The following is a 27,971-nucleotide window of genomic DNA, read 5'->3' on the forward strand; positions in this document are numbered from 1 at the left end:
CATACACTGCTGCCATCTAGTAGCCAAAATCTAAATTGCACCTGGGTTGTAATAATGCATTTTGGCCTTTCTCTTGCATTTCAAAATTATGGTAAAAAAAAAATCCACAGGTTTTTTTCTTTGGATGATCTTTTACCAGATCTAATGTGTTATATTCTCCTACATTAATTTCACATTTCCACAAACTTCAAAGTGTTTCCTTTCAAATGGCATCAAGAATGTGCATACCCTTGCTTAAGCTACAGGCTTGAGCTACAGGCAGTTAGATTTGGGGATTTCATTTTAGGCGAAAATTGAAAAAAAGGGTTGCATCCCTTTAAACAAGCAAAACTGTGGTTGTGTATATTCTTATATTTACTATTTGAGAGATTTAACTCTCAAGTCAATGCTTTTGGAAATTAAATACCAATTAAAAAATAGGACAATAATGTGAGTAAAATACATTTGAAAGTATTGTAAAACTCACCAGCTGTTGCAATCAGCTGTTGCAATCACTCTTCTGTTTTGACAGTATTAAATAGCATTTCAATCGGTGACGTCACTTGCTCTGAGACCTTAAAGTAGTAGTTCCCCTTGCTCTGCAAGGGCCACAGCTGTTGTGGAGCGATGGGTAACGATGCTTTGTGGGTGACTGTTGTTGATGTGTGCAGAGGCTCCCTGGTTCGCACGTGGGGACGGTCTAATGTTATACTGTTACACTAGAGCTGTGCAGATATCGGTGAAAATGAATTTTCTCCCAGTAAGCCTCAAATTTCACATTAAATTGAATTTTTTTTCTGCAGTAAGATTACTATTTCACACCTTTCTATTTTCAAATTCTCAAGCAGCCAAGTGAAAGCCTATTCATAAGTAGATAGGTACCTTACAGTAAATGGAAGGGATTTTCTGTACAGAAACAGCATTTCTGATACTCATTAGTAGTTCACCAACAGGTGTAACATGAAGATGGAGTGACTTTAATGATACATATGGAAATATTGTGCTTGTACACAATCGTTTTTTTAACTTATACTGTACATCCTCTTTATTTCTTAATTTGACCAGATAAAAGAAAAACTCTTGTGAGAAACAGAAGCAGTGAGAAACAGATACAAAGGATAATTAATATGTTTGTACCAGAGGAGGCTTGTGGGAGGAGCTATAGGAGGACAGGCTCATTGTAATGGCTGGAATGGAATAAATGGAACAGTATCAAACACATTAAACATATGGAAACCACGTGTGACTCGGTTCCATTTATTTCACTTATGCCATTACAATGAGCCTGTTCTCCTATAGCTTCTCCCACCAGCCTCCTCTGGTATGTTCTGTACAGTGTTAAGCACACTAGTCTCTGGTTTGAGTGGTAGAGTTTAGCTGGCAGTGGCAGGGTACTGCTGCTTGTCCAACAGGTTGGCCATCTCCATCCAGCCCAGATCCCACTGTACCTCAGTCACATCCTGCTTGGTCTGGGGTGCCTCTCCTGGGGGTGTCCCTTCTTTGGAGGAGAAACAGCTGCGGGTGCACCACATACGCAACCTTGAACCCAATAACAGATGGGTTAGTGACACATACAGAGTTTCCTGCTTACTACAGAGTGTTTCTATTTTTTATGTCCATTGAATATGATTAGTAAACAGAGATATTTGTTGGTAATAACTACTAACCTGTAGTGACGAACCAGTAACATAACAACAGGAATAAGCAACAGGATAACCACAATGCAACAGAACAGCAACACCCATATCCAGGTACCTGAATGGGGCAAAACATGAAACCATATAAGGCACGTGCGCGTGTGTGTTGGAGGAGGGGGGTTGAGGTGATTAAAGGGTTTTATGTGTAGACACTGTACCTTCAGAGGACAATGTCTTCCTCTCTTCTGAGGTGGAGTTCCCTAAAATAAAGGTATTAAAAGCAACGCAACGTAAAATGAAGTTCATCTGTATTTCAAGCAGTATTGGGAGGCAGTAAAATATTTGGGCCGCAGTTGTGCCCAAACGTTTGGTCTTACTTCTCACAGACAGCCAACTCTCTGGGCTCTCCAACTTCTCCTCAGGTTCAGCACACTTGTAGAAGCCCTCGTCTGCACCGTTCACATTGTCAATGGTCATCTCTGTGACGTTCAGAACAACCTCTACTCCGTCTTTGTAGAAGGTGGTCAGGTTAGGTTTGTGGAACCAGTACCGGCAATGCAGAGTCACCTGATCTCCCTCTGTGACAGGGTGAGCAGGGCCGACAATGATCATGGAACCATCTGTGAGACACAAGAGAAGACACTACAGATACAGATACATAGACCGTTACATATAATGCATCTTACTTGCTTTCTTATGCATAATCTCAGTTTCCACAGACACATGGCATTATTTCCCCCCAACTACATTATCACAATGCTGCTAATGTATCAGACATCAGTGATACAGATATGGCTCACAGCTCACTGTGATCTTGACCGTGTTGCTGCGCCATTCGCTGCTCTCACACCAGTACAACCCACTGTATAGAGAGGAGAGGCTGCATGCTCCAGGAACCTCCTTCCTGACAGTGCCCTCTAGTGTCTGACACCCAGACCTAACTCCAAAGTCAGTGAGCTGCCACAATGTCCAGTCTGTGGAGTTACTCTCTGTGGAGTTGCTCTCAGACACAGCAGGGCACTGGAGAGAGAAGCGCTCCCCTTGGAAGTGCTGTCGGCTGTTGGGGATCACTGCTAAAGAGGGTGGGGTCAGCTCTGCGAGAGAGATAGGTACAATAAGTGGGGGTGACATTTTCAGGATTACTCACTCTACTAATGCCATAACACCTAATGGCTACTCGTCTTTGATGAGGTTATGTGTGCATTGATACCAATAGCAGAAGCCATATTGCATCCAACCAATCAGTGAACAGTGATTAGACTGAAGGTTGTCTCACCTGACACAGTCAAGTGGGCGGGGTCACTGAGTAAGGGTGTGGTTGAGCCATTCCGCTCAGCCTGGCACCAGTAACTACCACCGTCAGCCTTGGCAACCCCAGTGATGGAGTAACTGTCACCACTGATCATGTGTCTAGCGTTTGGGGTCACAATTTTGTGAGATGTGTGTCTGAACCAGTGATAGGTCCAAGAATAGTTAGCAACTGCTTCCACACTGCATCTCAGGGCCACAGATTCCCTTAAGTAGATGGTTGATCCTGGGGGCCAAACAGACAGAACCACTCTGATATTGGGAGACCCTAGAGAAAGAGGGAAGCTCGTTATTTCTGGACATTTCTGTATGTGTTTATGAGTGCGTGTATATGAGTATGTGTATATGAGTATGTGTGTGTGTTTTACCTTTAGAGTCTGTAGTCTGGATCATCAATGTTGTTAGACCTGATGAAGAAAAAAAGGATCATTGATCAATGTGATCAGAAGTTAACTCTGTTTACTATTCAGGAGTAGGAAATAGAGCAGTAACAACATGGCTGTATATACACTCAGTGGGCAGAGGAATGGGAAACAGTCTCTAATGAGTCTGTAGATGGATATCATCCCCATGGGGATAGGAGGAATGTACATGCATGTCCTTTCCTGACATTTCTGATCCTTGCCTTCACAACAAGACTCCACACATCCTACATTCATGGTCATGGAGCTTATGTCAAGAAAAATACAAGAGTAGATGGCACTCAAATAAACCCACCTAAACATGTTCTCTTAAGAGTGACATTTTAGCCCATTCTCACATTCAACTAATAGGCAACACTAAACATATAAAAAAATGTAGCCTATGCAGAGTGCCCTGCAGTTAATCAAAATTCAGCCCGGGTTATATCATCATGCACATTATCAATGACAATAGTTGTCCATTGAAATGTGCAGTGGTGGAAAAAGTATCTAATTGTGATACTTGAGTAAAAGTATAGATACCTTAATAGAAAGTTACAAAAGTAAAAGTCACCCAGTAAAATACGACTTGAGTAAAAATCCAGAACTATTTGGTTCTAAATATACTTAAGTATCAAAAGTAAAAGCATCAATAATTTCAAATTCCCTATATTAAGCAAAGCAGACGACACCATTTTCTTGTTTAAGACATTTACGTATAGCCAGGGGCACACTCCAACACTCAGACATCATTACAGATAGCCAGGGGCAGACTCCAACACTCAGACATCATTACAGATAGCCAGGGGCAGACTCCAACACTCAGACATCATTTACAAATGATGCATTTGTGTTTAGTGAGTTTGCCAGATCAGAAGCAGTAGGGATTGGGGACCACGTGTTCTCTTGATAAGTGCATGATTTGGACCATTTTCCAGTCCTGCAAAGCATTCAAAATACTTTTGGGTGTCAGGGAAAAGTATGGAGTAAAAAGTACATTATTTTCTTTAGGAATGTAGTGAAGTAAAAGTAAAAGTTGTCAAAAAATAAATAGTAAAGTACAGATACCCCAAAAAACTACTTAAGTAGTACTTTAAAGTATTTTTATTTAAGTACTTTACACCACTGGAAATGTACATGAACAATTAAGACAATTCTAATTAGTCAATGAGGAAATTAAAATGTACAGGAGCTCACCCAGTATGACATAGACGGAGAGGGAGTTCATTCTATCTCGAGTTGAATTACTCTGGTACACAATGAAAACCCTGTCAAATCTCTTTCTGACTCTATCAAACAGACAGACAAATACAAGTATCAGAGAGATATCTTGCTAACTCACTGTTACACCTGCCATATCAGAATTGTCCAAGGGTTGCAGTCTTCAAATGGGGGAAAAAAGGTCACTCATTTGGAGGTAAAATCTAAATGGGGATTTAGGGTGGGACAGTAAAAATGTAGAAAGACAGGAAACAGGGGATGAGGAGGAGCTATTGGTCCTCCCATCATAATAATCGCCCAGTCCCCTTTAAAGATGGCCATCTTGCCGGGGACTAGGGGGCAAACATTTCCTCCACTTCCGCCTGTGCCATGGCAATACAGTCACAACTACTACTAACAATGAGTCACATACAGTTGAAGTAGGACGTTTACATACACCTTAGCTAAATACATTTAAACTCAGTCTTTCACAATTCCTGACATTTTATCCTAGTAAACATTCCCTGTCTTAGGTCAGTTAGGATCACCACTTTATTTTAAGAATGTGAAATAGCAGAGAGAATGATTTATTTTTAGCTTTTATTTCTTTCATCACATTCCCAGTGGGTCAGAAGTTTACATACATTCAATTAGTATTTGGTAGCATTGCCTTTAAATTGTTTAACTTGGGTCAAACGTTTCGGGCAGCCTTCCACAAGCTTCCCACAACAAGTTGGGTGAATTTTGGACCATTCCTCCTGACAGAGCTGGTGTAACTGAGTCAGGTTTGTAGGCCTCCTTGCTCGCACAGGTCTTCCAAATGTAGAAACCCAATAAACACATTCAGATATATTTACTGACCAGTAGTAGTGTAAAAAATGGGAAGGCCCAGCCCATCTGCAGGCTTAGGTCTCTCTAGATATACCTTTCTCATTCGTGGATTTGATTTATTCCAAATTAAGTTGGAAATATAGCTATCCAGTTGTTTGAACTTTGACTTTGGCCGAAAAATAGGAATCATTTGGAATAAGTACAAAAACCTAGGTGGTACAGTCATCTTAACAGGATGAATGTGACCTGCTAATTAAATGGGAAGCCTTATGAAATTCTGCTTAGTGCACTCCAGGAATGTTTTGAAGTTATGTTTAAACAAAGCCTTAAATGATATCCAATACCTTCTGCTAACTGATTAATGAGGAGGAGCACACTTTTTGTTAGGTTTAACTTGTATCCAGAGAATGTCCCAAAACCTTGTAGCATGTCCAAGAGATAGGGAATAGTCTCCACAGGGTTAGAGATGTTTAAAAGAAGATTGTCTGCATATAAAGACAACTTGTGAGTTATTTCGCCCCTTAGTGTTCCCTTAATCCAGTTTGGCATCACTGTCTCTAAAGGGCCATCGTGAGAATTTTATAATCACCGCACAAAACGCTTATAGGGCGGTATGAGCCACAGTCTAGGCCTAAGGATTCCTGTTCTTTTTAAGCACAACCAAAATAGTCACCTGGGTAAGTTTCTGGGGCAGTTTCTGACTGGAAAGGACTTCATTGTACATTGAGCTAAAGATAGGGGATAGTTTAGAGAAGAATGCTTTAAAACATTCAATAGGGAAGCCATCAGGCACAGGAGCTTTACCGCTCTGCATGGACTGAATTGCCCGAGTAGCTTCATCATCACTTACTGAGTTATTCATGTTAGTTTGTTCATCTGAAATGAGACAGGGGATGTCCAGATTGTCTAGGAATCCATGCATATGAGATGTGTCAGGAAGAGCCTCTGATGAGTAAAGAGGAGAGTAGAATTGCTTAAATTGATTGCTGATTTCTTTGTGATTAGTAGAAATTAAATCAGTTGCAACACAGATTTCAGGTATGGTGCTGCTAGCAGCAGATTGTCAAAGCTGGTGAGATAACAATTTTCCAGCTTTCTCTCCGTGTTCATAAAATGTCTGCCTCGACTTAAACAGAAGCTGCTCCATTTGTTTAGTGGAAAGATTAACAAATTACGATTGGTGTAGCAGTTTCTCTTTGTAGAGTTCAGGAGTCAGTATATCTGAGAGGCATATCTGTTGTCCATGTCTAGAATGAGTTGACATGGCTCCGAAAAGCATTTAGTGCACTGTTTGTTGTCATATGCTGTGTATGAAATAATTTGGCCCCTTAGAAATGCGTTTAACAACTCCAACACAGTAGAATGAGACACATCAGTGGTGCAGTTGATCTGTAAAAAGGAAAGCGGATACATAGCTGGACAGGGCTATGGTCTGAGATAAAGATGCTGTGATATTGGTTATTAGTTACAAAAGGAATAACTATATCGTCCAGCAGGGAAAAGTCAACCCTAGTGTATGAGTGGTGGGACTGGAGAAAAAAAGGAGCACTGTTTAGCAATGGGATTGCTCCTCCTCCATGGACCAGGAAAATTATAGGATTCCAGAAATGAGTTGATTACTGCACCTGATTTTGAAATTACATTGTTGGGCTTTTTGGGATCTGTCTAGACTTGGATGTAATACACAATTTAAATTTCCGCCCAGTATCAAGTGATGACAGTTAAGGTTCAGAAGTGTTGCAATGAGGTCAGAGAAAAATGTAGCTTCATAGAGGTTAGCCAGAACCATAGAGGTTAGCCAGAACCATAGAGGTTAGCCAGAACCATAGAGGTTAGCAAAAACAACCTGTATGCTAAACAAGTTTCCCATCACCATAATATACAGTATCTGCCGTTAGTATATGAAATTACTTTGGAGGAGACAAACAGGGCCTTTTCTGATAAGGATGGATGCCCCTCTGGCCTTTAGCACCAAAGTTGGAGTGAAATGTTTGGTCGACCCCTTTGGTAAGCTTCTTTAGTTTATCATGGTCGCTGGACCAGAGATGACCAGAGATGGGTCTCTTGGAGAAAAACTATGTCTGGACTTAAAGACTTAAGATGAGCATACACTTAGCTACGACTGACCACATGGTTAATTCCTTTTAAGTTCCAGCTGATAAAGCAAGTGGGGCCTAGAGTATGTGAATTAGGCATTGTCATAGCTATTAGAAATGAATGTTAGTACAATCACATGGCCAGCGTGCTGAAAGGTCAGTGTAATAAAATATAAAGAAAAGAAAAAACAGCTAAAAACAACAAAATAACTCTCCTAGACTAGAGAAAAATACTACCATGTTAAACCGAACCTCAGCTCTATCCAGGCCGAACATAATCAAGTTGACACAAAGGGAGAGGATTCAGGAGGGAACCACCACAATATGCATATTTGAAGGGTAATAAAAACTATATAAAAAAAGGAGGTACATGAGATGTCATAACCTCACATGGTCTCTCCTATCATTGCTATGCAGACGACACACAATTAATCTTCTCCTTTCCCCCTTCTGATGACCAGGTGGCTAATCGCATCTCTGCATGTCTGGCAGACATATCAGTGTGGATGACGGATCACCACCTCAAGCTGAACCTCGGCAAGACGGAGCTGCTCTTCCTCCCGGGGAGGGACTGCCCGTTCCATGATCTCGCCATCACGGTTGACAACTCCATTGTGTCCTCCTCCCAGAGCGCTAAGAACCTTGGCGTGATCCTGGACAACACCCTGTCGTTCTCAACTAACATCAAGGCGGTGACCCGTTCCTGTAGGTTCATGCTCTACAACATCCGCAGAGTACGACCCTGCCTCACACAAGAAGCGGCGCAGGTCCTAATCCAGGCACTTGTCATCTCCCGTCTGGATTACTGCAACTCGCTGTTGGCTGGGCTCCCGCCGCAGCCCGTCTGGTGTTCAACCTTCCCAAGTTCTCTCATGTCACCCCGCTCCTCCGCTCTCTCCACTGGCTTCCAGTTGAAGCTCGCATCCGCTAGAAGACCATGGTGCTTGCCTACGGAGCTGTGAGGGGAACGGCACCACAGTACCTCCAGGCTCTGATCAGGCCCTACACCCAAACAAGGGCACTGCGTTCATCCACCTCTGGCCTGCTCGCCTCCCTACCACTGAGGAAGTACAGTTCCCGCTCAGCCCAGTCAAAACTGTTCGCTGCTCTGGCCCCCCAATGGTGGAACAAACTCCCTCACGACGCCAGGACAGCAGAGTCAATCACCACCTTCCGGAGACACCTGAAACCCCACCTCTTTAAGGAATACCTAGGATAGGATAAAGTAATCCTTCTCACCCCCCCCTAAATGATTTAGATGCACTATTGTAAAGTGGCTGTTCCACTGGATGTCATAAGGTGAATTCACCAATTTGTAAGTCGCTCTGGATAAGAGCGTCTGCCAAATGACTTAAATGTAAAATGTAAATGAGTTCACTAGTTGGTCCTTGGTCGCGTTAGCATGGCTAGTGTAGTGTCAGGGGCATGGGCCTACAATGGCTAGTTAGTTGTATGTCGCCTGCCCTTCTGTGGATGTAGGTGTGCTACAATGTATTTTTTGGCCCTGGTTGGGTCCATGAATGGCTTCTGGGAGTAGTGATCTTCGGCACTGCTGGGTAGAGAATGCCAAACTTGGTGTCCAGACAGCGAAGTAGGAGCCCCCTCACCACGTTGAAGGCTGACCTCTTCTTCATGACTGCCGCCATGTAGTCCGGGTAAAGTAGAATCTTCTGGCCGTTGTGTGTGATGGGAGCCGCTCGTGATGCCTTAAGGAGAATATCCTTCTCCTGAAAGTAGTGGAATTTGACTATGATGGGTCAGGGCGGCTCCCCATTCTTTGGTGCGGACTGTAAGCTTCTATGAGCACGGTCAAGGGTGGGGACGTATTCGAGGCCTAGAATTTCCAGTAGCAGTTTAGCTATGAACAGGATAGGCCTTTATATTGGATATTGAGGTCTTTAAAAGATCTTGAACTGAAGATACAATTGATTTTAATTTGATGGTGCGAATGCTTGTGTGTGTGGCTTACGAATACATCCATTTTATATATAGTGGCAAGAAAAAGTAGGTGAACCCTTTGGAAATACCTGGATTTCTGCATAAATGTAACAAAATTTGATCTGATCTTCATCTAAGTCACAACAATAGACAAACACAGTGTGCTTAAACTAATAACACACACCTTTTTGTATTTGTCTCGTCCATATTGAATACATAATTTAAACATTCACAGTGTAGGTTGGAAAAAGTATGTGAACCCCTAGGCTAATGACTTCTCCAAAAACTAATTGGAGTCAGGAGTCAACTAACCTGGAGTCGAGTCAATGAGACGAGATTGGAGATATTCATTTGAGCTGCCCTGCTCCATATAAAACACTCACAAAATTTGAGTTTGCTATTCACAAGAAGCATTGCCTGAAGCTGGAAAGGGTTGCAAAAGTATCTCTAAAAGTCAGTTCATAGTAAGACAAATTGTCTATAAATTGAGAAATTTCAGCACTATTGCTACTCTCCCTAAGAGTGGCCGTCCTGCAAAGATGACTGCAAGTACACAGCGCAGAATGCTCAATGAGGTTAAGAAGAATCCTAGAGTGTCAGCTAAAGACTTACAGAAATCTCTGGAAGACGCTAACATCTCTGTTGACGAGTCTAAAATACGTAAAACACTTAACAAGAATGGTGTTCATGGGAGGACACCATGGAAGAAGCCACTGCTGTCCCCCAAAAATATTTCTGCACGTCTGATGTTTTCAAAAGAGCACCTGGATATTCCACAGCGCTACTGGCAAAAAATTCTGTGGACGGATTAAACTAAAGTTGTGTGGAGATAAAAAGGCACAGCACACCAACATCAAAACCTCATCCCAACTGTAAAGTATGGTGGAGGGAGCATCATGGTTTGGGACTGCTATGCTGTCTCAGGGCCTAGACAGCTTGCTATCATCGATGGAAAAAAGACATTTTGCAGTAGAATGAGTCTGTGGGCAAATTGAAGCTCAACAGAAATTCGGTGATGCAACAGGACAACTACCCAAAATACGAAAGTAAATCAACAACAGATTGGCTAGAACAGAAAAAAATACGCCTTCTGGAGTGGCCCAGTCAGTCCTGACCTCAACTCGATTGAGATGCTGTGGCATGACCTCAAGAGAGCGGTTCACTCCAGACATCCCAAGAATATTGTAAAACTGAAACAGTTTTGTATGGTAATGGTAATGGTCAAAAATTCCTCTTCACTGTTGTGCAGGTCTGATCCGCAACTACAGAAAACGTTTGGTTGAGGTTATTGCTGCCAAAGGAGGGTCAACCTGTTATTAAATCCAAGGGTTCACATCATTTTCCCAACCTGCACTGTGAACGTTTAAACACGGTGCGCTCAATGAAAACATCCAAACTATAATTGTTTGTGTGTTATTAGTTTAAGCAGACTGTGTTTGTCTATTGCTGTGACTTTATGCAGAAATCCAGCTAATTCTAAAGGGTTCACATATCTTTTTGTGTATAACAAACCACTGTTAAACAATATTGTAAATGATGTTTGAAAGCTAAATACATTGATCCATCTGTAATCTGTATCCTAATATCTATCTGTTATTTTTCTCAGAATACATGCCTGTTTGCTCACTGCAGGTTGGTTGTGTTTTTTGCTTCTTGCTGCTCCGATTAACTGTTGATTTGAGATGCAGGCTGATTTGTTGATAACGAAATGTAACTGATTCAAAGACCCCAAATAACAAATACAAGTCTAACCTCACTAGCATCTCCAGTCACCTCCTTTTTTCTCATCACAATAATCCCCTATATTAAATGTATTAAACTTTCACTAGGGTTTAAGAATCCCCAATATTACATTTACACTATAGAGCACTTGTACTCTCTGCAAGGATCCAGGACTCTATGCTAAGGCTGACCCTGCATATTCCAGTACTATCTCTTTGTGAAAATAATAAATACACTTCCAGATATGAACTCATAGTGCACTTTACATAACTCCCATGGTTTATTTCAGAAAAGCTCATTGCTTACAGTCCCTGTAAACTGGGGGAAATGTGACAGGTGAGTTGTATTGTATTGATCTTTTGTGTTATCCAAGACATAGATCTAGGATGGGCAACTCCAGTACTCGGGGGCCGGATTGATGTCACACTTTTGCCCCAGCTAACACCTGAATCCAAAAATCAACTCATCATCATCTTCAGTTTAGAATGCAATTAGTGTTTGCTATGGTGAAAAAGTGTTACACCACTATGGACCCCGAGGTCTGTAGTCTCCCATCTCTGATAGATAGTGTACTATTGTACTGTAATGCAATATAACTGTTTATAATGATTGTTGGTTAGTGAGAATCAAAGTCATGATACACTGAGATTACACAGGGTCTTCACACAACCTGCTCCTTGGGTTATTTTACATGGCTATCAGTCTAACCCATCAGTCTAAGAACTCACTGCAGTCGATCCTGACCGCATCCAGAGTCAGCTTCCCTCCGAAAGACACCAAAGGGTTCATGAACGGACTCAGGGGGTTCTGCGGACAGGAGAAGAATCCCATCACATCCAGACCTTCCTCTTCCTTCTCCTCTCTGCCCTCTAGGACATGTGTTGAGATGTAGTCTACAGTCATATCTGTTCCCTGGGAATCCTGTGTCTGGCCTGAGGAGCCTGACTCCTGGGAGAAGCTCTTGAGGTAGGAGCTCTGGAAGTAGGCTGTTGTTGACGGGTCTGTCGCAGGGATCTGCTGGGGCATGAAGACGAGGTGTAAGGAGGGGTGAATAGCACCCTCTGGAGTTCCGGAGATGTCAGTGCGCTGTGCTGAGTTCCATGAGCTCCAACTGCCCTCAGGCAGCTCCTGGACCTCCACAGTGTCTGGCTCCTCCTCTTCACTGACACTAGACTCACTGAGGTAGAGGTGTAGGGTCAACTCACCCTGGGGGAAGACAGGAAGGGGTCAGACGAATGTATCACTGTGGATCCAAATGAAGTATTCAGACTGTGTTTGTTTGTGTGTGTGTGCGTGCTTGCATGTGTGCACTCGGGCGTCTGCATGAACGTACCTTCTCTTTGGCACACTCCTTTGCCCATTTGCTGTTGGCAGGATCAGGGACGATATCTGGCATGAGGCAGTGGACGAGTGTTGAGACTCTGAGGAGGAGAGAACATGGAAAATAACCACAGTGAGTCAGGAACAGAGCACACAGTTAATAACACGGTCAATCAATATTTCCATTTCCTTCGAGTATTGCTGTCTAGTGACTCCCCATTAGGACTAGAGGCTGTTCCTGTTCCTAATGTATTACCGTCGTCTTAGCGAGGAGACCTGGTACAGGCACAGCAGGACAAAGAACACCAGGAAGGAGGTGATCCCTACCAGGACCATGGTATAAAGCCAGTTGTCTGAAAGCAAACCTACAGTGGTACATAATAAGCACACAGTGTAAACATTATACAGTATAATAAACATAAGCATTCTGTATTTATTGTAACACTTCACATAACTGGAATGATAGTACTGAGAGTGTTTCAGCTAGATTATTCTGAGAAACAGATTATTTTCACTCTTTCTTTCGTTATACTCACTTTGAGGTTTGATGATGAAGGAGTGTTCGGCTCTGGGGCCCTGTCCTGAGGCAGTCGATGCGGTCATCCATAGACGGTAGTACTCAGGGGGAAGGTCCCTGATGGTGAAGGACCTCTCTGATGCTCTGCAGACTAGAACAAAACCACAGGTCATGAACACAGTATACACACACACACAAAATGCACTTTGTGTTTGATAGTTCTTCTCCATACCGTAGTTTCCAACGTCTTTTCCCTCTGAGTTTTTCACATAGATGGTGTAGTTGATGACACAACCCCGCCTGTTTTCCTGAGGGACCTCTGACCAGGAAACGGTCACTTTGTCCCCCTCCACCACCGGCTGATGGACAGACGGACCGGCGGAAGGTACTACAGGACACAGTCACACCACAAATAGGAATCGAACTCAGGCACTGTTCCATTGATGTGAAACCTTTGGAAAAATGGTGATCTCCTGTTTCCTTACCTAATTCCAAGGTGTAGAAGTCTTCAAACTGGGCCCTGCCCACTGCCTGCTCATACAGAGCATAAACTGCTCCCGCATAGCACTCAAACGGCTTAATGTTATCTACACACAAGAGAGACAGTGGGTGGGGTGGAGATCGAGAGAGAGAGGGAATGAGATCAAGAGGAGGGATCAACTGGCTGTGTCATCACTCAGGGATCCAATAAGATCTAATGCAATGCTAAGCTGGCCATCCATCCGCTACACGTACCTCTAATGACAGTATGGGTTTCATTAGGACCCAGTCTCTTCCACCTGAGCTTCTCCACCTGTCTGCCAACAGGGAACCATTCCAGCAGGTAGCCACTTACTGCCCCATCCCCTGTCCCACTGGCTGCTCCTGCAGTTACAGGCCTCCGCCAGGAGATGGTGACGCTGTGGTTACTGTGATTTCTGCACATCACATTCTGAGGGGGCTGGGCTGTGAAGAGAGAGGAGTGTATGACACTGTCAGTAGAGCAGTCACCCTTCCCTGTCAACTACGGTAAATTGGATGTTACATTTATGTCTATGTGGTTTTTAAATGTTAATTGTCTTTTAACTTAAAGAAGCCAAGAAGTGGAACAAATTCTTGCATTTATAGTTTTCACTTTTCTGAAGAGTCTGAATCTTGAATAGGAAGATGGAGGAAAAGGGGGGAAAACGGGGAGGAAATGGAGATGCCTTACCTGCTCTGAGGGGAATGGTGACACGGGCAGGGGGTGAGGAACCTCTGGAGTTCAGGGCGTAGACAGTGACATCACAGCGAGAGCAGGACAGGCCTGAAATATGATTAATGGAGGTGTTGCTCTCAGATTTCCCTGCCAGGGTGTCGTGAACTATCACCTTGTAACCCCTGATCTTCCCTCTGGCCTCTGTGTGACTCAGCCTCTGCAATCAGATTCAGAACCACACATAAAATACAGGCCCACTCCATGGGCAACAATCACAAATGATGCAGTGATAGGATTGGCTATCAGTGTTTTCATCCCACTTCTGTTTCCCAGCATAGAATCCTAAAGCAAGGGAGAATCTCAATTGCATACTCCTCGTGTCTCCTTTCTCCTTCTCAAAATCCATTGGAGGAGAAGGTCAAAGGAGAGAGACCTCTGGCTTTCTCATTCAATGGGTTTCGAGAACGAGGCAACGAGAGAGGAGTATGCAATTGAGATTCTCCCCTAGAGTCTGACTGTTTCTATATCAACATGCCCCTACCCTTGTGTTAGCTTAACATTTAATTCAACTTTATTGTATTGCCCAGGAGCAGCTAAGAAGGCATGCTATCCCTGTAGCATCTCTGCTGGGAGATGAGAGGTGTGTAAGGGATCTATCATTTCTTTTAAACTGCTCGTCTTTTCTGTTTCTTGTAAACTGAAACTGTCACGTGTCTGGCCCAGGTTTCAGTCTCACACATCATTGGGGAGGGAACCTCTCACACCTATGGGGTGAGGTTAGGGGGGGGGGGGGGGGATGTCACCTCTCAGAAGTGGTCTGAGTTTGCCCTTTACCTAATGCAGCTAAGAAAACTTTACACACCCACATGAAAAAAGGCTACAGTTTAGGACAGAAACAGGAAGAAAGTAAAAAAAACTTCCCTAATTACTCAGGTAGAACTAGAGACACCATATGTTATGACAAACAACATATACACTGAGTGTACAAAACATTAAGAACACCTTCCTAATATTGAGTTGCATCCCCCCGCCTTTTGCCCTCAGAAACAGCCTCAATTCGTCGGGGTATGGACTCTACAAGGTGTCGAAAGTGTTCCACAGGGATGCTGGCCCATGTTGACTCCAATGCTTCCCAAAATTGTGTCAAGTTGGCTTGATGTCCTTTTGGCGATGGACTATTCTTGATACACATGGGAAACTGTTGAGCGTGAAAAACACAGCAGGGTTGCAGTTCTTAACACAAACCGGTGCACCTGACACTACTTCGTTGAAAAGCACTTAAATCTTTTGTCTTCTTGCCCATTCAACATTCTGAATAGCACACATACACAATCCATGTCTGCTCTTCCTCCCGGGGAAGGACTGCCCGTTCCATGATCTCGCCATCACGGTTGACAACTCCATTGTGTCCTCCTCCCAGAGCGCTAAGAACCTTGGCGTGATCCTGGACAACACCCTGACGTTCTCAACCAACATCATGGCGGTGGCCCGTTCCTGTAGGTTCATGCTCTACAACATCCGCAGAGTACGACCCTGCCTCACACAGGAAGCGGCGCAGGTCCTAATCCAGGCACTTGTCATCTCCCGTCTGGATTACTGCAACTCGCTGTTGGCTGGGCTCCCTGCCTGTGCCATTAAACCCCTACAACTCATCCAGAACGCCGCAGCCCGTCTGGTGTTCAACCTTCCCAAGTTCTCTCACGTCACCCCGCTCTTCCGCTCTCTCCACTGGCTTCCAGTTGAAGCTCGCATCCGCTACAAGACCATGGTGCTTGCCTACGGAGCTGTGTACCTCCAGGCTCTGATCAGGCCCTACACCCAAGCAAGGGCACTGCGTTCATCCACCTCTGGCCTGCTCGCCTCCCTACCATTGAGGAAGTACAGTTCCCGCTCAGCCCAGTCAAAACTGTTCGCTGCTCTGGCCCCCAATGGTGGAACAAACTCCCTCACGACGCCAGGACAGCGGAGTCAATCACCACCTTCCGGAGACACCTGAAACCCCACCTCTTCAAGGAATACCTAGGATAGGATAAGTAATCCTTCTCACCACCCCCCCCCCTCCCCTCCCCCTCCCCTCCCCCTCCCCCTCCCTTAATGATTTAGATGCACTATTGTAAAGTGGCTGTTCCACTGGATGTCAGAAGGTGAATTCACCAATTTGTAAGTCGCTCTGGATAAGAGCGTCTGCTAAATGACTTAAATGTAATGTAAATGTAAATGTCTCAATTGTCTCAAGCCTTAAAAATCCTTAATTATCCTGTCTCCTCCCCTTCATCTACACTGATTGAAGTGGATCTAACAGGTGGCATCAATAAGGGATCATAGCTTTCACCTGGATTCACCTGGTCAGTCTGTGTCATGGAAAGAGCGAGTGTTCATAATGTTTTGTACACTCAGTGTATATGTACAACAACAAAAAACACAACAGTAAATACTAGTGATGGGAAACCAAGGCTTTCTGAAGCATTTGGGGCTTTCACCAATTCATTACTTAGAACTTTTAACACAATGCACATTAGTGACATTTGTTGATTAGCAATATAAAGCAGCGAGGGTGTCCATACGGAAGTTTTTCCCACAATATTCATAAAATCTCAATGACACAGATTTTCATTGCGGGTGTTAATAGCCTACTAGCTATAATTTACCATTACCAGTTGCTGTCAAAAACTGAAATTATCACATAATTTAGGATGCTTAAGACATACGCTTATACCATACTAAATAAAATAAATTGTTTGAACAATAATGTGTAGAGTGTTGGTGTCATATCAAAACCATTCTCTAAATAATAAGCCTTCACCAGGACTCGACCCCATTCATTGTTTTATGGTCCCCGACTCTACCTGTTTATTTACCATTCAGGTGACACAGCATCACACAATCCTGTACAGTATGGTTTCCAGGAGAGGTTGGGGTTTGAAAGCAACTTGGAATCGAAGAAAGCACCGTCACGTAATCTGTGGGATCTCTCATTTTGCAAACCACGGTTTGAAAAACCATGTGATCAAACAAAGCTTCGGACGTCATTGATCAAGCGATAATGATACTTTGAAATGAGCATCGGTACATTGTATTGGATCAGTAGTGCTTTGAAAACTGCATTGGAGCATTGGAGTACCGGTATCAATGTCCCATCCTAAATACTACAGAACAGTCATGTCCACAAAAACACCACCGTGAATACTACAGTATACTAAAGTATTTTTTTCCCATGTGGGAGAGAGAGAGAGAGTCTGACAATATTAAGACATCTCTTTGAATGCTCACCTTCCAGTATAAAGTGATGGAGTTGGGAGAGTTGGAGGTTGTGTACCACACATCCAGAGCCTTGGCAGGTGCTGTAAAAGAGCACAGGATACAAACCGTTTATTCATTGCAAAAGTTAGCTGTGGCTGACCCCGTGTTCTCCCAAAATGGATGTATACTCCCAAAACATTATCTGTGTATTTGTGTGATGTCTGGGGGTTTGGCATCAATACAGTCCTATTCTATCCATTAAGTACATAGCTTGTATGTACAAGGTCATTGTGATAGCCATCAGCCAACAGCCTTCAGCCTATTTTGTGTTTTGATAACCATCTGATAACCTTCATTATGTTTTCCTAAGAACAAGGATGTGTCTCAGACATGACTAATATTTCCTGGAAACAATTTTGTTTTTAAAGTTATTGCGTCAAATAATACCCTGCCACCCAAAGTGACATACAGCTCCAGACTGATGTGATCTGCATCCTGTAAGTCAGCAGACAGGACAAACACAGCATCATCAAGTAGAATTCAGATGTGCCACTAAAAGGCTTCTCTGGCATGAGGTGCTTATCTGGGTTAAGTCTAATTCTTGGTATTCCAAAAGAGGTGATGGAATCTCCCATAAATTATGGCAAAAAACGAGATGTCCACCTCCAAAAAGCAAACAATGTCTCATGTATTTCTCTCATGTATCTCTCATGTATTTCACCAGAATAATGTCATCAAGATTAGTGGGTAGCTGCTCATCCTCATAATTACAAAATGGGGAGTTCAAACTTTTATGTTTTGCCATCCTATATGATACATGTTGACCTGTCATGCCTAATCTTGTTAAGTTTCAAAATGTGTGTCGTTGTTCAATGTTTTTCCATATCGTTCCATATCTTACTTTTTCTTCAATGAAAAATAAACTCCTCCCTTGATGATCAGGAAGTGAGAGAGGGGGAATTTTGGTTGCGGCGCGCACACACACACACACACACACACCAACACAAATACGCACAGCAGTGGGCCATGTGGCTTACAGAGCAGATGAGTGATGACAGAGAAGGGAGGTGAGGTTATAATGAGGCTACCACACTGTGACTATCTCTCCTACATGGTGATGGTGTGGTTGATAGTGCTCAGAGGTGCAGAGACACTCTCAAAGACTGTCTCAATACTCCCGAGGGACATAATTTTCTCATCTTCTACTTCTACATAAGTACTGGTTGTTAAAACAACACATGAAATGAAGAACAGTGTTGTTTCACTGTAAATTAATGAAGTAATTTCACTGAATGAAGGAAGTGTTACCATATTTTGCCAGATGATAAATTATCAAGTACAGGTCAATTCTAAATGTGTGATACCAATCATTATACGATATGATCCTGCTTAGTATTGACCATGAGGAGACTTTGTTGTTCCTCTCAGTATGATGATGTTGTGAGGTGTTTCCAGAAACACCTGAAATCTGCTGGCCTGGGATAAGATTAAACCTGAGATACACTTTTCACAATGCTCTATGTGAGTGTAGGTGTATGTGTAGGTATGCAGAGGGACAAGCTTATCTGACAACATCTCTGTGATACAACTCAGCGTAATACAAATCATACTCTGTGGCACACAACTGCACAATAACTTAGTCACAACCAACCAGTACAGTATGCCAAAGGGCATCATTAATAAAGTGACACATGTCAACTGAATCTGTTACTGATAGAGATGTATGATAAAACACCAGTTACCAGGCGTATGTAACTGTACATCCCTGGTTCTGCTATAGATGGGTTAGCTGAGAATGTCACGAAAACGATCCGCACACTTCAGTGGGACAGAGGATGTGTGTTGTTGTGATTCTGGATGACCGTATAGCTAGCAACAATGACAAGAAACTGCCATGTGGGGAATCTTAAGTGGCTCGTTTGTTAGTTTTATCTTGTTCTGGATACCATGGATACCATGTCTTGTCACGTCTTTGCTAATATTGCTCAAATTCTCTATGTATCTAGCCAGCAACTGTAACGATGTACACTGAACAAAAATATACACACAGCATGTAAAATGTTGGTCCCATGTTTCATGAGCTGCAATAAAAGATCCCAGAAATGTTCCATATGCACAAAAAAGCTTACTGCTAAAAAATAAATTGCACAAATGTGTTTATATCCCTGTTAGTGAGCATTTCTCCTTTTTTATTTATTTTATTTTGCCTTTATTTAACCAGGCAAGTCAGTTAAGAACAAATTCTTATTTTCAATGACGGCCTGGGAACAGTGGGTTAACTGCCTGTTCAGGGGCAGAACGACAGATTTGTACCTTGTCAGGTCGGGGGTTTGAATTCGCAACCTTCCGGTTGTTAGTCCAACGCTCTAATCACTAGGCTACCCTGCCGCCTCAGACACACAGTCTGACCCTTTGCCAAGATAATCCATCCACTTTACAGGTGTGGCATACCAAGAAGCTGATTAAACAACATGAGCATTACACAGGTTCACCTTGTGCTGGGGACAATAAAAGGCCACTCCAAAGTGTTTAGTTTTGTCACACAGCACAATGCCACAGATGTCTCAAGTTTGGAGGTCAATTCTGTTGCCAGATAATTTAATGTTAATTTCACTACCATAAGCCACCTCCAAAATCGTTTTAGAGATTTTGGCAGTAAGTCCAACCGGCCTCACAACCGCAGAGCACGTGTGACCATGCCAGGACGTCCACATCCAGCTTCTTCCCCTGCGGGATTGTCTGAGACCAGCCACTTGGACAGCTGATGAAACTGATAAGTATTTGTTTCTTTAATAAGGCCCTTTTGTGGGGGAAAACTCATTCTGATTGGCTGGGCCTGGCTCCAAAGTAGGTGGGCCTATGCCCTCCCAGGCCCACCCATTGCTGTGCCCCTGCCCAGTCGTGAAATCCATAGATTAGGTCCTAATAAATGTATTTCAATTGACTGATTTCCTTATATGAACTGGAGCTCAGTAAAATTGTTGAAATTGTTGCATGTTGCATTTATATTTTTGTTCAGTGTATTTTGTTAGACAACATGTGCATATTGTGAAACTTTATTCATGCTTTCAATAAACATTGGAGACGAAGTATAGTTAACATGTTGTCAACAATCTAAACCAACCCTGTCTGTTTTGCCCAATAGTTGCGCACATTCAGCTTTGTTGCTAAACAACCAACCTGTCTATAAAGGCCATCTGCAGGACCAACAAACCACCCACACAGTGCAGTATTAGTGTTCTTACCCTCCTCCTGTGTCCAGTTAGAGACGGGTTGGCTCCAGTCACTCCAGATGCCTCTCCTATGGCTCAGTCTGACCCTGGCCTGGAACTCATACTTCGTGTAGGGCTGCAGAGACACAATGGACTGGTTCCACACTGAACCTTCCTGTGAGGCACAGCAGTCAGAACACAGTATTACTTTTATAAGACATGTATCACACATTTATTAAATAATTATTACACATTCATTACACAATCATAAGACTTGCATGTGGGGGGCTGCCAAGGCAGACAAGGCATGAGAGGACTACTAAAAAGTGAAGACATGTAGATGCTTGACTGGCTTTGGCAGTCTAGCATCTCGGAACAGCAGGAGGCAGGGATCTGCAAACCCCAGTCAAATCTGCCTCGGCTTCTGACTCAGCCGAGAGGTCTTGTGATTTAAGCACAAATCTTACATGTGAGGTTGTGTCTTGCAACGGTTCTGCAACTCAACATCTAGCAAAGCAGCATTGGATTGTATGTGTATAATGGTCAATACCCAGTCAGTTCCCTATATGGCAGGTGATGTTTACAGTGCGTGGGTGACTGTGTGACAGTGGTTCTTACGGTGTGTGGGTGTAATATCCATGGTCCTGGTCCCTGGGCGGTTCTCTGCTGGACCTCCAGGAGCTGAGCTCCCTGAGGCCCCTCAGCCCTGACATTACAGCCCAGCGACCAGCACTCTACCTGGGACACAGCAGGGGGCAAGGGCTGCACTATAGAGAGAGAGAAAGAAAGTGAGAGAGAGGGAGAGAGAGAGCAGTCAATATGGACAGGGATACACATAGGACAGTTAGTACGGACTGAGAGAGTACAGTAGTGGATGCTTGTGGTTAGAGTGCAGAGAGCACCAGTGATATAACACCAGTGATATTACTCACCCAAACCTGACAAACATCTAGTACTCATCTAGACTGCATCATAACTGCTACACTGGTCATTTCTAAAACAAACGTTAGGTGGACAACATAGCCTAGTCGTCAAATGACCAAAGCTCCCTCTAGTGGCCTCGTGGTGGAATGTTATTCATATTTTTCATAATTAATAAACTTTCTTCTTTTTTTAAAGACCAAACTTCAGCGTTTGTATGTCGAACGGTTCTGTTATGTTTCAGTCTTTTGTATATTAAGTGTAATGGGATGCAAAAAAATCAAAAATAAAGCAATGATTGCTAAATGCATAGATACAGTTGAAGTCGGAAGTTTACTTAATAACTTAGGTTGGAGTCATTAAAACTAGTTTTTCAAGCATTCCACAAATCTCTTGTTAACAAACTATAGTTTTAGCAAGTCGGTTAGGACATCTACTTTGACACAAGTAATTTTTTCCAACAATTGTTTACAGACAGATTATTTCACTTAAAATTCACTGTATCACAATTCCAGTGGGTCAGAAGTTGTCATGGCTTTAGAAGCTTCTGATAGGCTAATTGACATCATTTGAATCAATTGGAGGGGTACAGTGCCTTGCGAAAGTATTCGCCCCCCTTGAACTTTGTGACCTTTTGCCACATTTTAGGCTTCAAACATAAAGATATAAAACTGTATTTTTTTGTGAAGAATCAACACCAAGTGGGACACAATCATGAAGTGGAACGACATTTATTGGATATTTCAAACTTTTTTAACAAACCAAAAACTGAAAAATTGGGCGTGCAAAATTATTCAGCCCCTTTACTTTCAGTGCAGCAAACTCTCTCCAGAAGTTCAGTGAGGATCTCTGAATGATCCAATGTTGACCTAAATGACTAATGATGATAAATACAATCCACCTGTGTGTAATCAAGTCTCCGTATAAATGCACCTGCACTGTGATAGTCTCAGAGGTCCGTTAAAAGTGCAGAGAGCATCATGAAGAACAAGGAACACACCAGGCAGGTCCGAGATACTGTTGTGAAGAAGTTTAAAGCCGGATTTGTATACAAAAAGATTTCCCAAGCTTTAAACATCCCAAGGAGCACTGTGCAAGCGATAATATTGACATGGAAGGAGTATCAGACCACTGCAAATCTACCAAGACCTGGCCGTCCCTCTAAACTTTCAGCTCATACAAGGAGAAGACTGATCAGAGATGCAGCCAAGAGGCCCATGATCACTCTGGATGAACTGCAGAGATCTACAGCTGAGGTGGGAGACTCCGTCCATAGGACAACAATCAGTCGTATATTGCACAAATCTGGCCTTTATGGAAGAGTGGCAAGAAGAAAGCCATTTCTTAAAGATATCCATAAAAAGTGTTGTTTAAAGTTTGCCACAAGCCACCTGGGAGACACACCAAACATGTGGAAGAAGGTGCTCTGGTCAGATGAAACCAAAATTGAACTTTTTGGCAACAACGCAAAACGTTATGTTTGGCGTAAAAGCAACACAGCTCATCACAATGAACACACCATCCCCACTGTCAAACATGGTGGTGGCAGCATCATGGTTTGGGCCTGCTTTTCTTCAGCAGGGACAGGGAAGATGGTTAAAATTGTTGGGAAGATGGATGGAGCCAAATACAGGACCATTCTGGAAGAAAACCTGATGGAGTCTGCAAAAGACCTGAGACTGGGACGGAGATTTGTCTTCCAACAAGACAATGATCCAAAACATAAAGCAAAATCTACAATGGAATGGTTCAAAAATAAACATATCCAGGTGTTAGAATGGCCAAGTCAAAGTCCAGACATGAATCCAATCGAGAATCTGTGGAAAGAACTGAAAACTGCTGTTCAACAATGTTCTCCATCCAACCTCACTGAGCTCGAGCTGTTTTGCAAGGAGGAATGGGAAAAAATTTCAGTCTCTCGATGTGCAAAACTGATAGAGACATACCCCAAGCGACTTACAGCTATAATCGCAGCAAAAGGTGGTGCTACAAAATATTAACTTAAGGGGGCTGAATAATTTTGCATGCACAATTTTTCAGTTTTTGGTTTGTTAAAAAAGTTTGAAATATCCAATAAATGTCGTTCCACTTCATGATTGTGTCCCACTTGTTGTTGATTCTTCACAAAAAAATACAGTTTTGTATCTTTATGTTTGAAGCCTGAAATGTGGCAAAAGGTCTCAAAGTTCAAGGGGGCCGAATACTTTCGCAAGGCACTGTACCTGTAGATGTATTTCAAGGCCTACTTTCAAACTCAGTGCCTCTTTGCTTGTCATCATGGGAAAATCAAAATAAATCAGCAAAAAAATGTAGACCTCCATAGGTCTGATTCATCCTTGGGAGCAATTTCCAAACGCTTGAAGGTACCACGTTCATCTGTACAAACAATAGTACGCAATTATAAACACCATGGGACCACACAGCCGTCATACCGCTCAGGAGGGAGATGCGTTCTTTCTCATAGAGATAAACGTACTATGGTGCGAAAAGTGCAAATCAATCCCAGAACAACAGCAAAGGACCTTGTGAATATACTGGAGGAAACAGGTACAAAAGTATCTATATCCACATTAAAATGAGTCCTATATAGACATAACCTGAAAGGCCACTCAGCAAGGAAGAAGATACTACTACAAAACCGCCATAAAATAGCCAGACTACGGTTTGCAACTGCACATGGGGACAAAGATCATATTTTTTGGAGAAATGTCCTCTGGTCTGATGAAACAAAAATAGAACTGTTTGGCCATGATGACCATCGTTATGTTTGGAGGAAAAAGGGGAGGCTTGCAAGCTGAAGAACACCATCCCAACCGTGAAGCACGGGGGTGGCAGCATCATGTTGTGGGAGTGCATTGCTGCAGGAGAGTGGTGCACTTCACAAAATAGATGGCATCATGAGGAGAGAAAATTATGTGGATATATTGAAGCAACATCTCAAGACATCAGTCAGGAAGTTAAAGCTTGGTCGCAAATGGGTCTTCCAAATGGACAATGACCCCAAGCATACTTCCAAAGTTGTGGCAAAATGTCTTTAAGGACAACAAAGTCAAGGTATTGGAGTGGCGATCACAAAGCCCTGACCTCAATCCCATAGAAGATTTGTGGGCAGAACTGAAAAAGTGTGTGCGAGCAAGGAGGCCTACAAACCTGACTCAGTTATACCAGCTCTGTCAGTAGGAATGGACCAAAATTCACCCAACTTATTTTGGTAAGAATGTGGAAGGCTGCCCGAAATGTTTGACCCAAGTTAAACAATTTAAAGGCAATGCTACCAAATGCTAATTGAGTGTATGAAAACTTCTGACCCACTGGGAATGTGATGAAAGAAACAAAAGCTGAAATAAATAATTCTCTCTACTATTATTCTGACATTTCACATTCTTAAAATAAAGTGGTGATCCTAACTGCCCTAAGACAGGGAATTTTTCTACAAGGATTAAATGTCAGGAATTGTGAAAAACTGAGTATAATGTATTTGGCTAAGGTGTATGTAAACTTCCGACTTCAACTGTAGGTGCACATTTCCTCATATAGGTGCAGAATGATCAAAATTGCATAATCAGTGTTATATTGTTTTTAGTTTTTTGCAGCTGCCATACCAATGTGGTCGAGTGTGAAGTTGAGGGTGGTGGACACAGCAGAGCCCAGCTTGTTGGAGGAGCTGGCCCATACGGAGTATTCAGTCTGGACAGAACCAGACACAGGGAAATTAGCTGAGACTAGACCAGGATCAGACCTGGAACCAGAACCAGGGTAGGATACAGACCCTGCTGTGCTGTTACCAAACACAGCTCTCACCCTGAAACACATGAAACACATACAAGTCATCCACAACTTACGATACAGTACACCTCATCCATACCAACTGGATTTTCTATCTAATGCATTGTCCTTTTCTTCTTTTCTCTTTGTCTTTAATTCTCCGTATTTGAGTCTGTATGGTGAAAAAACTATACTGAGCAAAACATAACAGTGACAAGTCTGTTTTTACTTAAACGTGTCATTGTCTTGCCATAGAAACCATATTGGGTTGTTGGTAGCAGAAGTATGCTTGACCACCAAGGCTGCTCTGCTCCAACATGTGAGAGAGACCACCAACCCTGCGATTCCTCAGCTCCTTATAAAGCTATGCTATGGCGCATGGCATAGTACTGTCTGTCCCTTTCTCTTTCTCTTCCAAACTCACCAGAGCTCTGAAGTGGTTGTCAGCTGAGTTTCCCTTCCTCTCCTCCATGTACACATCACCTCTCCAAATGGACCTTTCTGGACACAGGTTACATTTTCTGGCAGGTCAGGTGGGTCTGCAAGGTAACCATGACAATACATCAACAACACAAATGGACGTGGTCTGGTACAAAGTGTTTTTCTCATTGTGCTTTGGACCAGTAACCAGCATGTGATGGTATTGTTCCTTTAAAGACCACTGACATGAGTTAAATGTGTATCATTTAAACTTGCACCTCTGACACAACTGTTAGAAGTGCTGACACTGACATGGGTTGAACTAGTTAGTAGTCAGACTTGATGAAAAGATGTCACACTGCATATCTGACTAGCTAATTCAGGGAGCGGTGTTCGCCTTCATGAGTGTCAAAAGGCACAAGTTGTTTTTCTCCATCTGTCCCATTCAGTTTGGTTTCACACCCCCAGCCCTATAGTTATTCTGGTCACTGTTGACACCTTGTTTTGTATTGCAGAGTGCTCTGGTATTGTGGAGTGCTATATTGCAGAGTATATACTGTTCCATACTTACATCCAGTATCAATATCGAGTCCACAAGGCTCAGGTTCTCCTTCACACAGGCAGGTGTACGTTGTGTTTTTACTTATGTTTGTCACGTTGAGGAATATAGTTGTAGAGTTGTAGGGCTGTATTTCGAGTATTTTCTTCTTGTCGATGTGCATTGATTTGGAAGCTCTGCAGCTGGCCTGATAGGTACAGAACACCTGGAAGCTGGAGCCCAGAAGGACCAGGTCCCCAATGCTGGATGATGCAGTACATGGCTTATCAGCTGGAGGCACAACAAAACGACAAAAGAAAACTCTTGCTATCTCACTGGGGAATGACAGAGGAGTAAACTGGAAGTTAAAAATACTTGCTTTAGCAGCATTGTCATAGAAGCGGAACAGAAAACAGAACAGAACAAGGGTCTCCAGCACTGGTTCTGGTAAGCTACAGGGTGTACAGGCTTTTGTTCTAGCCCTGCAATAACACACCATATATATTATATATTTGTAGAATCGGGTGTGTTTGTGCTAGGCTGGAATAAAAGCCTGCGCACAATACAGTCTGTACTGAGGTTTGGTGACTATTGGCACTCAGAGAAATGAGACAGCAAGAGGAAATCAACTCATACTATTAAAGACATATTCAGAGGGTGTTTATTAAAAGATCAAGCATAATCCTACAGCATATGAGAACAGTTCAAGGAAAACGCAGACTTGCAGAGTACAAAGTCTGTGGACAGGGAGAATGTCTTGGACATTTTATGAATCTATCTTGGACAAATGCTTTGAAGTACCACTAAGGAAGAATATCAAGTGTTCTTGACATAACTCTTATTACGTAGGTAGCCTACATGATTGGTGAATAGACCACTTACCTCTACTAGACCCTATGGCACACAGCAAAGTGATGCCAATGAGGATAGACCACCAACCATGGGGTGAATAGGCCATTGGACCTCTGGGATGTTCACTACCAGTGGTGAGCTGCATTCCATTTGTGTCTCATAGCTGAAGGTCCATGGGGTCTTTCAGTATCACTACAGAAATAAACATGTATAATATACAAGTCATTTAATGTATCCCCATGAGAATGTCACTGTACTTCTTATTTCTTAAATACACCATCTTTTTGACAACAAGATTTATTTATTTTTTGAAGAAAAGAAAAAGGAAATGACTACACATCTTCCCATGCATGTCGAACATTGCTCAATGTTCACTATGACACCATAACAGATTATTGATTGAGATCATTTTGATAACTCAAATGGTTGATCCTGTACTACAATAATCAACTGCACAATTGAGTCAAATAGACCATGTGAATGTAAGCTGTATACAAACAGAAAGCACCACTCACCCAGCTCCGACATCATACAGTTGATAATTCCCTACCAAACAGCATTCGTTAATTATACACAACGGGCTCCCTATGTTTTTACTTACACTCATTTGATATTTTTCCTCTACATTTCTGAATATCTTCTTAGTCCAGCGCAGTGTGTGTCAGTGGTTTGGCTGAATGCGTGCGAGCCTGTTTTGGTTGAGATGTGTGTCAGTTGACATTTGACAAGACCAACCCTCATCTCAGTTCCTCTGCGGGTTCAACAGAGCACGACAAGTAGCCTACACATCTGAGCCCAATCCTAAAATGGCTGTGTGCACACAGGCAACCCAATTCTGATCATTTTTTCACACCATTTTTTTTTAACCAATCACATCACATATTTCCACATCAGTTA

General features: G+C 42.8%; 2 protein-coding genes across 2 annotated transcripts; both read right to left on the reverse strand.

Annotated features, from left to right (window-relative positions):
• Positions 1-935: 935 nt before the first annotated feature.
• LOC135511741 (MAM domain-containing glycosylphosphatidylinositol anchor protein 1-like) lies at positions 936-4,788 on the reverse strand. Its single transcript, XM_064933217.1, has 9 exons — positions 4,668-4,788; positions 4,523-4,574; positions 3,293-3,331; positions 2,893-3,192; positions 2,417-2,710; positions 1,994-2,236; positions 1,835-1,876; positions 1,647-1,734; positions 936-1,518 (listed from the first exon to the last, which is right to left on the reverse strand). Exons 1-9 carry the CDS (start codon positions 4,680-4,682, stop codon positions 1,353-1,355), a joined length of 1,239 nt encoding a protein of 412 aa, XP_064789289.1. The 5' UTR covers positions 4,683-4,788; the 3' UTR covers positions 936-1,352.
• A 6,580-nt stretch (positions 4,789-11,368) lies between these two features.
• Positions 11,369-27,856, reverse strand: il12rb2 (interleukin 12 receptor, beta 2a). The gene is made up of 16 exons (XM_064935477.1): positions 27,676-27,856; positions 27,105-27,266; positions 26,256-26,513; positions 25,689-25,803; positions 25,102-25,301; positions 21,197-21,345; positions 20,612-20,753; positions 17,397-17,467; positions 14,142-14,343; positions 13,685-13,894; positions 13,435-13,536; positions 13,182-13,337; positions 12,969-13,100; positions 12,689-12,797; positions 12,446-12,533; positions 11,369-12,318 (listed from the first exon to the last, which is right to left on the reverse strand). The coding sequence occupies exons 2-16, from the start codon at positions 27,217-27,219 to the stop codon at positions 11,824-11,826; spliced, it is 2,544 nt and encodes an 847-aa protein (XP_064791549.1). The 5' UTR covers positions 27,220-27,266; positions 27,676-27,856; the 3' UTR covers positions 11,369-11,823.
• Between the last annotated feature and the right edge of the window lie 115 nt (positions 27,857-27,971).

Source organism: Oncorhynchus masou, chromosome 24, assembly GCF_036934945.1.
Source record: "Oncorhynchus masou masou isolate Uvic2021 chromosome 24, UVic_Omas_1.1, whole genome shotgun sequence".
NCBI classification, from domain to species: domain Eukaryota; kingdom Metazoa; phylum Chordata; class Actinopteri; order Salmoniformes; family Salmonidae; genus Oncorhynchus; species Oncorhynchus masou.